Source organism: Bos mutus, chromosome 13, assembly GCF_027580195.1.
Source record: "Bos mutus isolate GX-2022 chromosome 13, NWIPB_WYAK_1.1, whole genome shotgun sequence".
Taxonomy (NCBI): Eukaryota; Metazoa; Chordata; class Mammalia; order Artiodactyla; family Bovidae; genus Bos; species Bos mutus.
The window spans coordinates 50,973,938-50,986,602 of NC_091629.1; the positions used below are offsets into that span (position 1 = coordinate 50,973,938).

Here is a 12,665-nt window from a genome sequence, read left to right on the forward strand (position 1 = left end):
GTTGCTGCCCAGTCTCCCTTGCTAATTCTTCCTGGTGAGCTGTAAAAATCTTTTGTCAAGTTAGTCTCAAGAAATCAGATTTTTTTTTTTGTAATTACCCACATAAGGCAAAGAAGCCTTAGAGGTTTGCTGAGCCCATTAGATTCAAAGATTATATAGATCTGCTGCCCCATAGAATATTTGAATTCTGCACCAGCTCTTCCAAGTCATGATTCTGATTTGGCTTCCACACTTGAAGTGATGGGGAGCTAGTGATTTAAAAGGTAATCTGTTTGTAAGCACTGTGGAAGGAGACTTTTTTAGAAAAAGTGGTATCGGGGGACCTTGACAAAAATAATTTTAAAATTTACTTGGAATAATAAACAATTGAGAACAGACAGGGAGCATTTAAAAAGAAGGCTAGTATGGGAGTGTTTTGCAGTAACAGACATAAAATATACTGTAACACTATGGAAAGTGTGGTCCTGGCTCAGGAATTTGCAGACAAATCAATGAAATGGAGTGAAAGCCCATAAACAGATTAGAGTATGCATTAAAATTTAGTGTACGATAGAGGTGGCATTTCTTCAAATCTGTGGATAAAAGATAGATTATGGTACTGGGGCAATGGGCCAGACATTTGCAGAAATAAAGTTAGATCTTTGTCCTATATTATACTCTGAAATAAATCTTAGTTTTATTACTCTTAAACATTTAAAAATGTATAAACATAAAAGCACACCATAAAATATATCTGATCTTAGCATAGAGAAAACCTTGCTCAGAATACATGTAAAATAGAATTCGTGAGGCAAAAATTTCCCTAATTAAAAACCTTTGTATCAAAAAGCACAATGTACAAAGTAAAGGGCAAATATTTTTCTCTTTTTTTTTTTTTTTTTTGCAATGTGTGACAGAGATTAATTTCTTTAATATATAGAGTACTTATAAATCAATAAATAAGATGAACACCCTGATAGAAAAATGGGCAAAGAAGAAATACAGATAGCTAGTAAACAGCAATTTAATTTTAACCATTGTGATATCAGAAATGCAAAATTTTAAAAAGCTGCATTTCCCATCTCAAATTGGAGATTTTAAATAGATAATACTTGTTTTGAACAGGATGAGGGGAAATAAACTTATACACTGTTGGTACCTTTCTGGCAGGATATATCAAAACCTGTTAAGTTATGCATATTCTTTGACTTGGTACTTTTCCTTCCTGGGAGTTATCTTAACACAAAAATATGAACACATGTATCTTAATATCATTTGTTGTCACTGAAATGCTGTGTTGAGAAGGATTCTGAAGTCTTGTCTGGGCTCCGCAGGGGCGATGCTGTGCTCAGTGTGGAATTTTGCCCTGGGAGAAGAAGGACTGGGAGGTGTGCTGGACACTGACTTTTCCTGTTGTGGAATGTTTAACGATAAGAGAAATTGTTCAGCCTCTGCTGACAACAATAAGCAAAAATCGTGCTTAGAACTATATACTATGTAGGCTACTTTTGGGTAGGGGGAAGGCCAAAAGTTGAGAACAATGACTTAAACTTACCAGAGTATTATCAGTGGTTATTTCTGGCTAATAAGGTTATAGATGATTTCTGTTTACTTTTCTTTATTTTTGTCACTTTTAAGATCTCTGTTTACTTTTTGAGGGCTTATCTTTCCCCAGTTTTTTACGAAAAGTAATGTTTTATCATCAGAAAACATATATGTATGTATATATATATATATATATATATATATAAATGTTATGGTTAAAAATAGTAATGGAGAGAAACAGTGGTAAGATATTGTATAAAATATGGACATGTTTTTAAAAATGGTAGTCTCTAGATTTTGTTCTTGCACGATCTCCCAAGTTCTGGAGAGACAGTGTTTGCCCAGCTCCTCGGTATCTATTGTTGATGAGTCAATGACTTCAAGAATCCCTACTTGTGTTCCTTTTCTTTAGCAGGCATCTGTGGATATGTAGGGAGAAGGCAATGGCACCCCACTCCAGTACTCCTGCCTGGAAAATCCCATGGATGGAGGAGCCTGGTGGGCTGCCGTCTATGGGGTCACACAGAGTCGGACACGACTGAAGTGACTTAGCAGCAGCAGCAGCAGTGGATATGTAGAGACAAAAGATCTAATTTCTGCTTTATTTGGTGTGTTGTATTTATTTTTTATTAAACTCTTTATTTTGTATTGGAGTATAGCTGATTAACAATGTTGTGATGGTTTCAGGTGAACAGCAAAGAGACTCAGCCATACATATACATGTATCCATTCTTATAATTCCTGTTTTTAAGAAGCTTACATCCTAGAAGGGAAGGTAGACATATTATAAATAATAATTGTAGTAATGGAAATGAGAGCACACATATTGTGCTTTTTGCATGGCAAACACTTTTAAAGTGCTTTATGTGTGTGTTCATTAACTTTTTACAGTAGCCTGTGAGATAGGTAACTTTATTATTCTATTTATTATACAGATGAAGAAACTGAGGCATAGAGAGGCTAAGTAAGTGGGTAAGTGAGGTTCAGAGCCAGGCCGTCTGGCTCCAGTCTGTTTAACCACTGATTCCTCAGTCAGGTATTGTTCAGTTGCTCTACATGGATCCCGCATTGTGTTCTCAGAACAAACTTTCCTGTCCTGCTCATCAAAAGCTTAGTGGGCATTTCTTCAATGTCAGACACTTGGGAAGGGCATGCAGGGGTGAATGCAAAGCAGTTCTTTCTTAGTGCCGGGGTGTAGGTTGGCTGAAAGGGCCGGGGTGTAGGTTGGCTGAAAGGTTCAGGTGTGGAAATGTGAGTGAAGTATTATGCTACTTAAGGTATGGGGTTATGGAATGCCAGACTTTACCTGCTTTACTTTGGGATGTTCCTCTTCAACAGCTCATTGGAAAGGGGGTGGGGAGGGGAAGGTATTTCTGGATGGTAGCAGAATCTGTATTTTCCTTTGGGTAAGGGGATAATTGGCCCTTGATCTGAAGTGACAGGAAAGAGAAGTCCTTTTTGGATTAGCAAGATGCCTACCTTCAGGGCAACAAAGTGAATTGCCATTCCAAGGAGTAATGGTAACTAATCCACAGAACTGGTGGGCAGATAGATCACTGAATGCGGCAGAATGCTTTCAGAGCCTCTCAAAGGGAACTTGTGACTGCAAGGGTAAGGGGAACCCTGTAACGAGGTCTGAATCCAGAATTGATTTTTGTAATGAGGAAATCGATTTCCCAGGGAAGTTGTGTGACACTGTGATGTTTGGATGAGCATTCTTCTTGGTTGGTCTGTTGAAGATGCTTTGACAGATTGTCTCTGTCTGGATTATGTTGCTGTCTGTTCCTCACCACTGATTGCACCCCTTCCCCTGCAGTGACACTGTCTTGTTTTCCCTTCCTAGGTTTATGGAATCCGAGCTGGACCTCAATGACATCATTCAGGAGATGCACGTGGTGGCCACCATGCCAGACCTGTACCACCTTCTGGTAGAGCTGAATGCTGTTCAGTCTCTTCTCGGGCTGCTTGGACATGATAACACAGATATCCTTTCAGATCTGTCCTCAATGGGAAGGCGGACGGATGTGGTGGGGGAGTGCTGTTTACTCTCTTCTCCTGTTTGTCTCTGCTGATGTCTGCTGTCACGTCTGGTGTTCTATTTCCATTCTAATTATCTCCCTTCTTGAAACACACGGTGCTTTTTACTCATTCGGAAGTCTGGTTTTTAATCTATTAACAAATCTTGGGCAACCCTTAATTGTCCTATTTGCTCTTATTAGTATTAGAATTCATCGTGATGTATCTGTTCTTATATTAACAGCATTAATTTTTTAGGATCTTGATTTGGGGGCCCATTATATAGGCAAGACCAGGCAGGATTTGCATCTGTTGATCTAGACATCATTTTGTTAACAGATGGCCCAGTGGAGCCGAGCCTAGAGGAGACCATGAACCTTCCTTTAGCTTCACATTTATTGTCCAGGAAGACAGGGATTTTTATCTACTTTGTCTACTGCTATAGTCCCAGTTCCTTTACAGAGGACTGAGTGCACATGACATTTAATGTTTGTTAACTGGTCATTAGACATAAATAGGCAATCTAGGTTTGACTCCCAGCTTTATTTCTAGTATGAAATTTGGTGCCCTCCCCCCACCTCTGGCCCTTAGTATTCTCATCTGCAAAAGTAGATGAGTTATGTCACTGGGACATAACCAGACTTGGGTGCCTTAAGGTCTAACAGTCTTAAGGGCATAGAACATTAAATCATTGAAGGATCTAAAAATTGTGAATTTAGTTTCTCAGCTTGATTTCAAGACTTAAATGCTATAGACTGTTCTGTGGGTATGATACTGTGTATATTCATAGATGGCATTTAAAAATATATGTGTGTGTATGTGCGTGTGTGCGTGCGTGCGCTCACTCAGCCGTGTCTGAATCTTTGTGTCTCCCTGGGCTGTAGCCCACCAGGCTCCTCTGTGTTGTTGTTCAGTCGCTCAGTCTGTCTGACTCTTTGAGACCCCATGAACTGAGGCGCTCCAGGCTTCCCTATCCTTCATTGTTGCTCTGAGTTTGCTCAAACTCACATCCTATCCTGTGTGTGTATGTGTGTGTGTGTGTGTATAAACATTTGCCTTTCAGTGTTGTTGAGAGGATTAAGGGAGTTCATATGCTGCTGCTGCTGCTAAGTCCCCCATAGACAGCAGCCCACCAGCCTGGTAGGCTGCGGTCCATGGGGTCGCTAAGAGTCGGACACGACTGAGCAACTTCACTTTCACTTTTCACTTTCATGCATTGGAGAAGGAAATGGCGACCCACTCCAGTGTTTTTGCCTGGAGAATCCCAGGGACAGGGGAGCCTGGTGGGCTGCAGTCTATGGGGTCGAACAGAGTTGGACATGACTGAAGTGACTTAGCAGTAGCAGCAGCATCATATGTAAGGAGAAGGCAATGGCAACCCACTCCAGTACTCTTGCGTGGAAAATCCGAGGAGCCTGGTAGGCTGCAGTCCATGGGGTCACTAAGAGTCGGACACGACTGAGCAACTTCACAGTAGGTATTTAGTAAATAATGCTTTTAACTGAAGCTGAATCATGACTTCCAAAACCTTTCTACACTTTGTTATCAGATTCAAAACCGCTTTAGTGGAAAAGGTGTTTGATGTGCCTGTGGTCGTGGTCATGGTCATTAAAACAAATTCTCTTCAGTAGTTGTTCTGTTTGAATCCAGATTTCCGAAGGTAAGAGACATGTAGTTCGTCTGCTTGAGTGATATTCATGGGAGATCTGCTGCTGCTTCATGTTATTTTCATCTTTCTGGTAATCTCTCTCCTGAGAGCATGTCTGACTAGGTTCTTTCCTGCCTGATAATTCTCATAGAAATAAATCAGTGAATAATTTTAACTCAGGCTTCTTGAAGGGTGATCTTAAGCCGTTTCTGATACTTCATGTAATGTTAGACAGTCTGGAGAATCTCTCTGTCAGTATCCGGATTGATGAGAATATTCCCCAGGATTCACTGGGTGGTTCTGGGTGGTACGAGAACCCCAGTCAGTTAGCTTATTTTGAGTGAGCTCGATATGGGTCTCGTGAATTCATTTGAGAAGCATGGCTCTGAGTGCTTATCAGGCTCTGTGCTCAACCCCCAGGAACCGCAGGCTGCAGTGATGCTCAAGCAGCATCCGTCAGTAAACATAGTGGATGTCTAGCATAAGTCCTATTTAGGATACTGGACTTCAGGATACCTATTTAAGGTAACTGGCCCTCCCAGAGTTAGCAACCAAGAGTTCTAATTGTGACTTCACATTTCAGCTTAACTATAGAAGGGTAGATTTTCAGAATCCAAACGGACTTTAGAGATGACTTCATCCAGAGCCGTATTTGTTTAGTTAGTAGTATGTCTGAGGTCCAGATGTTGAACCACTGGCTGTTGCGGTGGGGGGTTTCCAGTCCAGTGTCCTTTTCTAGCACACCCTGAGTCTTTCCCTATAGGACTCACTGCACCCCTGACAGAGTTGCAGTGTCACCCATTACCTTGTGTGTCGATACAGCCATCACCTCTTTTGTTTCTGGAAACAGAACTCTGATTTCTTTTTTCTGTTCCTGCCAACTCAAAATAATAGTGGCAGCTTTCTGAAGATACTGACATTTTGCTGATTCACCAGCCTGGTTCCTGCTGGGGAGAAGACTGACGCAAGAAGTGTGCTCGACATGGCATACTTGGGAAAGGCAAGGGCACAGATGTTCCAAGTTGTTAAGTTCTGGTCTTTAAAAAGGAAAAAAAAACAAGTCCCCCTGTAATAACTTTGACAGGCTGCCATTTCCCTCCTGTTTTCTCCAAGCTAAACTGTTTTTTCCCCTCTTGCTGCTAATCTTCACCCTGCTGCCCTAATTATATTTTTTTAATCTGATTTTTTAATTACGCCTTACATCAAATTTAAAGTGCACTTGAAATTTTAAAAATTACCTAATTTTAATCAGATGCAGCAACTAGGGTAAATGTCATCTTCCTCCTAGTACCATTTTTCTTGGGCGTGGTTTCAGGGAAGAGTCAGCCCTCTTGACTTGCATCTAACACATTCTCGATCTGTTGGAGCGTTGATCTCCCAGTGGCACTGCACTCTGTTTCTTGTCTTATCTGTGATCTATAATGGAAATTTTTCTTCAGGAAACGGTTGTTAACAATTTACTGTTGTACAGCTGTAACTGCCCAAAACACCTTACCATGAATAAACAATTTCGTGGCAGTCATGACTTAAATTTTTAATCTTTTTTAACTCTTCATTTATCAACCACAGCCATACATGGCTGGTTATGTTGCCAGCAAGCACAGGTCATTTTTGCTTTGTCCTTCTTTGCGAAAACATAAACTATAGGGATTTTAATTGGATCAGAGGCTGGTCTGTTGTAACCTTAAGAGGCAGAGGATGTGAGAAAACAGCTTGAGTCTTGTCCTTTCAACCGTGAGAAGCCGCTTCAGAGTTTATTCTGGCGCTCTGCATCACTGCTGCTGGGGAGGGCTTGTCAGCGCTTCTGGGCCTCATCTCCCCGCCTCGAGAGGCTGCAGCTCAGCCGTCGGTTGGCTGCGGAGAGGAATTCTGGTCTGTGAAGAGCACCTCTGGGGGTGCGGGGGAGGGGGAGCACACCCCTCACGCAGTACTGAAGAGTCACTCTGAATGCATTAGGAGGGAACACGAGGTGGGATCCAACAGCTGTTGCCTTTCAGAAATCGGGCTTTTAAAAACAATTTTTCCTTTAAAGTAAATCATTTAAACATGTTTAGAGCCCTTTTGGTGAACCTTTTGGAGTGTTTCTACAGAAAAATGAAATCAAAGGTACATTTAAAGATATCAATATTTTCTTAAGGTAGTGCGAAACAATCAGTTCTGTGGCCCAGGTTTACTCCATTTGCCTAAAGGAACAAGGAGGACTAAAACAAGAGGAAGATAGAACCCCAGATGATGGCTACCTCTGCTGCTATGACCAAAGGAAAAAAAAAATCTAGGCACAAAATCCATAAATATCTGATTTTCGCATGTCATCTGCTGTGTTCTCAACTTGAGGGACGAGTCAGTGGAATCCTTTCTAAAGTTCTGTGACAGATCATGGCATTTACTGGGTTCCTCCTTTGTATGATAAGCCCTGTTGGGTGCTATTAGGGTGGCAAGAAATAATAACTCCAGTTGATAGCAAAAACACTCACCTTGCTGTGTGGTAAGTACCCTTGGAGTGTTTTGCACAGAAAATACCACTGGAGTTCTGAGAAAACACACATCATCTCTGGCTTGGCAGTGATTAGAGAATTGGGCATTGGAGATGCATAAGCTTTTGATAGATTAGGGATTAGTATGCATTTTAAGTGTATTTTTACAGTGTCTACCTTGGCAATGGAGATTGCCATTCCTCACGTGCTGGGAGCTGATGTGGCCATGTAGTCACCCCAGATTTACATGGATATCAGGTCCGTGGCTTTATTTATTTTTAGAGTCGTGACAACTGCCCCCATCTAAATACCCTCTTCTTTAATTTAAAAACTATTGAGTAATCCAAACCAAAAAAATTTTTTTTCAAATCTGCTTTCTCTCCACCCATTTGTGATTCAGAAAAATAAGGTCTCATTATACTTCTGAGTGAGCTTCTCAGGTGGTGCTAGTGGTTAAGATCCCACTTGCTAATGGAGAAGACATAGAGATGTGGGTTCCATCTTGAATCAGGAAGATCCCCTGGAGGAGGGCATGGCAACCACTCCAGTATTCTTGCCTGGAGAATATCACCGACAGAGGAGCCTGGAGGGCTACGGCCCATGAGGTCGCAAAGAGTCCAACATGACTGCAGCCATGTAGCACTCAGCACACGTTGTACTGTTGACTCGGGGCGTCAGTACAGTAGGTTGTGTGCTCCTAGGAAGGGGGGTTTCGTTTTGTTAGTTGCAGAGTGGATTATTGGTGCTGATGGGGCAGTGCTACTTGGTCTGAAATAGGGAGTGGTCGTTAGCACTATTCTTTTCTAAATTACTGCTTAGTTTTCTCAGACCCTAGAAAGCCAGGAAAACTTGCGTGAAGTTATCCTGTTGGATTTTGTGAAAAATTGCTGTGGGAACTGGAAAATAAAGAGCAGGTGGAGTTTTTTGTTTTTTTGTTTTGTTTTGTTTTTTAATAAAGACCAGCAGGGATTGTTGAACTTGAGCAATCTGAGTCTGTGAGTGTGACATAGCATATTATTCCAGAAGGTGTGTACAAGGAGTGCCTCGTGTTTGAGCCTCCATGCTGATGAGCAGGAATAGGGCTGGGAAGGGTTTGCACCTCCTCAGGACTTTCTTCTAGTTGGACTGGAAGGGAGTTGGTTATTGCTCCAGTACTTTCCTGCAAGCACTGTCTAACAAGACTTCTGTATCTCAAGCTGTTGTTTTGCTGGGAGCTATTCTCATCTTGATATTTCTAGAATCAAAATTATATGGAAAAGAATTTACTTCTTTTCCTCATTCATCATCCAACTTCCCTGATAATCTGTACTGATAAACCAAACACTCATTTTTTGGAGCTGTTTCAATATGCTCTGAAATAAATCAGATCAGATGAAAAGTACCAAAATGGCGGTCTAGGAAAAGCATCTCTTAATGTAACTTTTGATCTTGCTTATGAGTTTTAGGTGAATTCCATGTCTTTGGAAGGTTAGGGTGGTTGTGGCCTGCTTGGGACATTTCCCCTGTGCTGTAGTAGTGCCCACTAACATTTATTGGGTACCTAGTAAATGAAGAATGAGAGCATTTCCCCCACTCATGTTATTTAGATTAAGGATTGGGATAAAATTAAAGGCCTAGATTCATTCTAGGTAGTTCTCTTTCAACTGCTAGAAAAGGAGGAAAAGACCATTTTGTCTGTTTAGAAATTCATCTACATTAGATGAGCTATATCTAAGCATTGTCCTAGGAATAAAATTTTAAAAAGACTTAAAAAAAAAACCCACCCAGATTTGTTCCATTAAATCAGTTATATACTGTGACTCTAGACTGGTCATTTTTCTTAAGACACGTTATTGAAATGACTTTTTTAAAAAAGCCATCTGCTTAATATATTTTATTCGTCTTTATCTTTTTTTTTTAATAATTTTGTTCCTATGGCCATATTTCATTGGAGATTAATGAAATTAACACTCTGTTTCTGTCCTAAGACTCTCCATGAGATCAGGCCAAAAACAAGTATCTAGAACCAAAAAATAAAAGCCAACACCCCTCTTTTTGTAAAAAGCCACTGGGTTGTGGACCATTTTGTGCCCAGCTGGTCTTTTCTACTTCACTTCTTATTATACTAGCTTATTGCCCCCCTAGTGGGCAGGTGCTGAGGGAGTGAATGGGGTGGCCTTTCTCTGACTTGGCAGAATAGGCTGTCACAAACTGTGTTTCAGTAATTCGCAGAGAGACAGGCTCTCTGTTTTCCTATTACACTTGGATGGGAGAGCCTTTTACCTTGTGAAATGAAATTGTAACTACAGTGGAAAAACCTATCACCCATGCCCAGAGTCTGCTTGTGAAAAAATGCTGGATGGGTGGCAGACCATGCTGAATTTTCTCATCAAGATTGAGAGTTCATCTGTCTGTCTTTAGTTTGCTTCTTATTCTTCTTTCTGGTCCTCAAATGACCTCCATCTTATGGGTCATATTATATTACTCAGGAGTCGATTACAATTATGGACTCATTTACTGCCTTGCTGAAATGCTATTTGGTGAAAGTTGAGAATTTACATAAAATCAGTTAGTGCTAGAATTGCTGAGTTGTTTGCCAGACCTGGTAGCTGGTAACTTGTTTCTTGTTTGATTTCTCAACTGAGGCAGGAATGTAGGCAAGGAGTTATCCACTGGCCCATTAGAAGAAATACCTGCTCTCGATAAGAGTTAGACATTTGTTCTGTTCCTAAATAAAACCACCACCATTATCAAATTTTCTTTTCCTTTTTTCTCCAGGTTTACTATGACCCATTTGTAAGCATGGTATAAGAATAATCAAAGAAAAATATGATACCTGCCTGTCCCATGAAACCTTAGAGGCCGAAAAAGGACTTGATCAATCTGAATTTCTGTGGCATAGCTGAAATATAAAATTAGATTTTCAACCCAATGTAACCCAAAAGGGGAGGATTGTGTTGTTGTTAGCTTAAATTTTAGATTTTAGAAGTTTTAGAAAAATGAAGGCAATAGTGAAGGTGTGACCATTCTGTGGGAAGAATTGACTAACAACGTTTGTTATAGTGCTGTCTTGTTTTCTCAGTACTTTGATTTAATTGCCCTTTGACCTTATGATGTCATTTATTCCTTATAGTTACTGTGTGAGATAGGCTGGGCAGAGATCATTACCACCTTATTCAGATGAGGCATATAAGCTATATGGAAATAAAGAAGCTTGAGCAAGATTCCATAGTATTAATAATTTGGCAATAGTTTGGTTCACTAAAGATAGGAATCAAAGATAAATATGATGTGGCCCCATCCTTGAGTTTGCTGTGACTCTTCATCTGTTATTTCACATATATCCCACATGTTTGTTGAGGTTAATGTTTAATTAATAATCATCACATATCAGGTTAGTAAGTACTTAGTGGGGCATGATGTTGGGAATGTAAGGATAGTACCTATTGCATGCCTGATTCACATCCTTGTCCTATAGACATTTGACTCCACCGTGGTTGGATGGATGGATGGATGAAATGTCGTCATGCTTATTAAATAAACAGATGGATAAATAATAGTATTTTTACATCTCATATGTAAAAACTGTTCAAGAGAATCAGTATGGGAGCTTTTTAGATGAGGAGAATGACGGGGGTGTTGTCAGCATTTTGTCCTTTTTCCTGGAACTTTAATAATTTATAATGGAAATAAATGACAGTTCTTTTCTCTGTTATTATAGTAGGGTCATTAGCTAGGATTTAGTTGTAGTTAAAGCTGGTGTATATTCCCCTCTGCATTAATATGAAGAGTAGTGGCAGAGATACTGTTTTTAGAATCATGCGAACATAACATTCTCCCTTACCGTTGCAGTGACCTTTAGGTAAGTTACTTAACCACTCTGAGCTTTCACTTTCCTGTCTGTAAAATAGGGATCATGTCGTTGTGAGAATTCAGCAGCACAGTGCTTGGCATAATGATGACTTAAAAAATGCTAGTGATTATGATGGTATCTACTGCAGTGTTTAGAAAGGGAGAACTACTAATTCCTAATGCTCAGCATTTCTAGAGGTTAGTTTGATTAGCCCTTTTTAAAAAAAATTAATTCAGTTTATGTATTTTGGTTTACTATATGTCACTTATGATACCTGGTCTGTTATGTCAAAAGCTTTCTAGTTACTTTGTTAGTAAAGACTGTATAAGCATGAAGGAATTTTGTCCAGAGACCTTTTCTCTTTTCATACACATTGAGTTTCATAGCACACCCATGTTTTGCACAAATATTACTTTAAAGTGCGAGAGAATAAAACACAGAAAGCTTATTCATGATAGCCAACTGGTCAGTTATAGATGAAAACAAAGCTCTGAATAATTTTTCTTTTAGCAAAAGGTGTTCATAAGATATCTGTAACATCAGTTGGCAGTGAGCAAGTCCTGTCATTCTTGTTAACAGGTCCTGTATCTTTCTTATTATCTTTTTCTTTCCAGTTTGTACTGAAACTGCCCTGCCCTGATAAGACCTTCATCATCTTGCTTCTGGACCCTTATGTGTGTGGTAGCTTCAGAACAGGTTTTGCTCCTTCAGGCTTGACGTTTCCCCGCACCCCACGTCTGCCGACTCCCAACCCTCACAGTGCTGTTTAGTGCTTCCTGCACATAGCTGTTAGGTTATTCTTCCAAGACATTATTTTCTTCATATGATTCTAATTTTCTCCCCTCCCTGCTTCCCCAGTCCTCTTTCTTCTCCTCTTCATATACCCTCTTACGTTCGAATCTCTCTGCCTATACTCCTGATGTTTTGCTTTCTAGTTTACCTTCCCTCATCTTTTTAGTTGCCTCTTTTCTGACCAGTCTTCTTCTAGCAAATCTTTCCTGATTTCCCAGTTCAATTTGATTGCTCCATTTTTTAAGGATGTCTGCGGTTCAAGTTGTCCGTATTCCTCATTTGTTACACATTGATAATTGCCTGTGGTGTATAATTGTGTGAAAGTGAAAGTGTTAGTCACTCAGTTGTGCCCGACTCTTTGTGATGCCTTGAACTGTAG

The 12,665-nt window shown here is 40.2% G+C and overlaps 1 protein-coding gene across 1 annotated transcript in view; it reads left to right on the forward strand.

Annotated features, from left to right (window-relative positions):
• Positions 1 to 12,665, forward strand: part of CTNNBL1 (catenin beta like 1) — a 166,729-nt gene that overhangs the window by 45,693 nt on the left and 108,371 nt on the right. Inside the window, exon 4 of the mRNA XM_005895997.2 lies at positions 3,368 to 3,507. Within this exon, the coding sequence (XP_005896059.1) occupies positions 3,368 to 3,507 (140 nt within the window). The remainder of the gene's footprint in view (positions 1 to 3,367; positions 3,508 to 12,665) is intronic.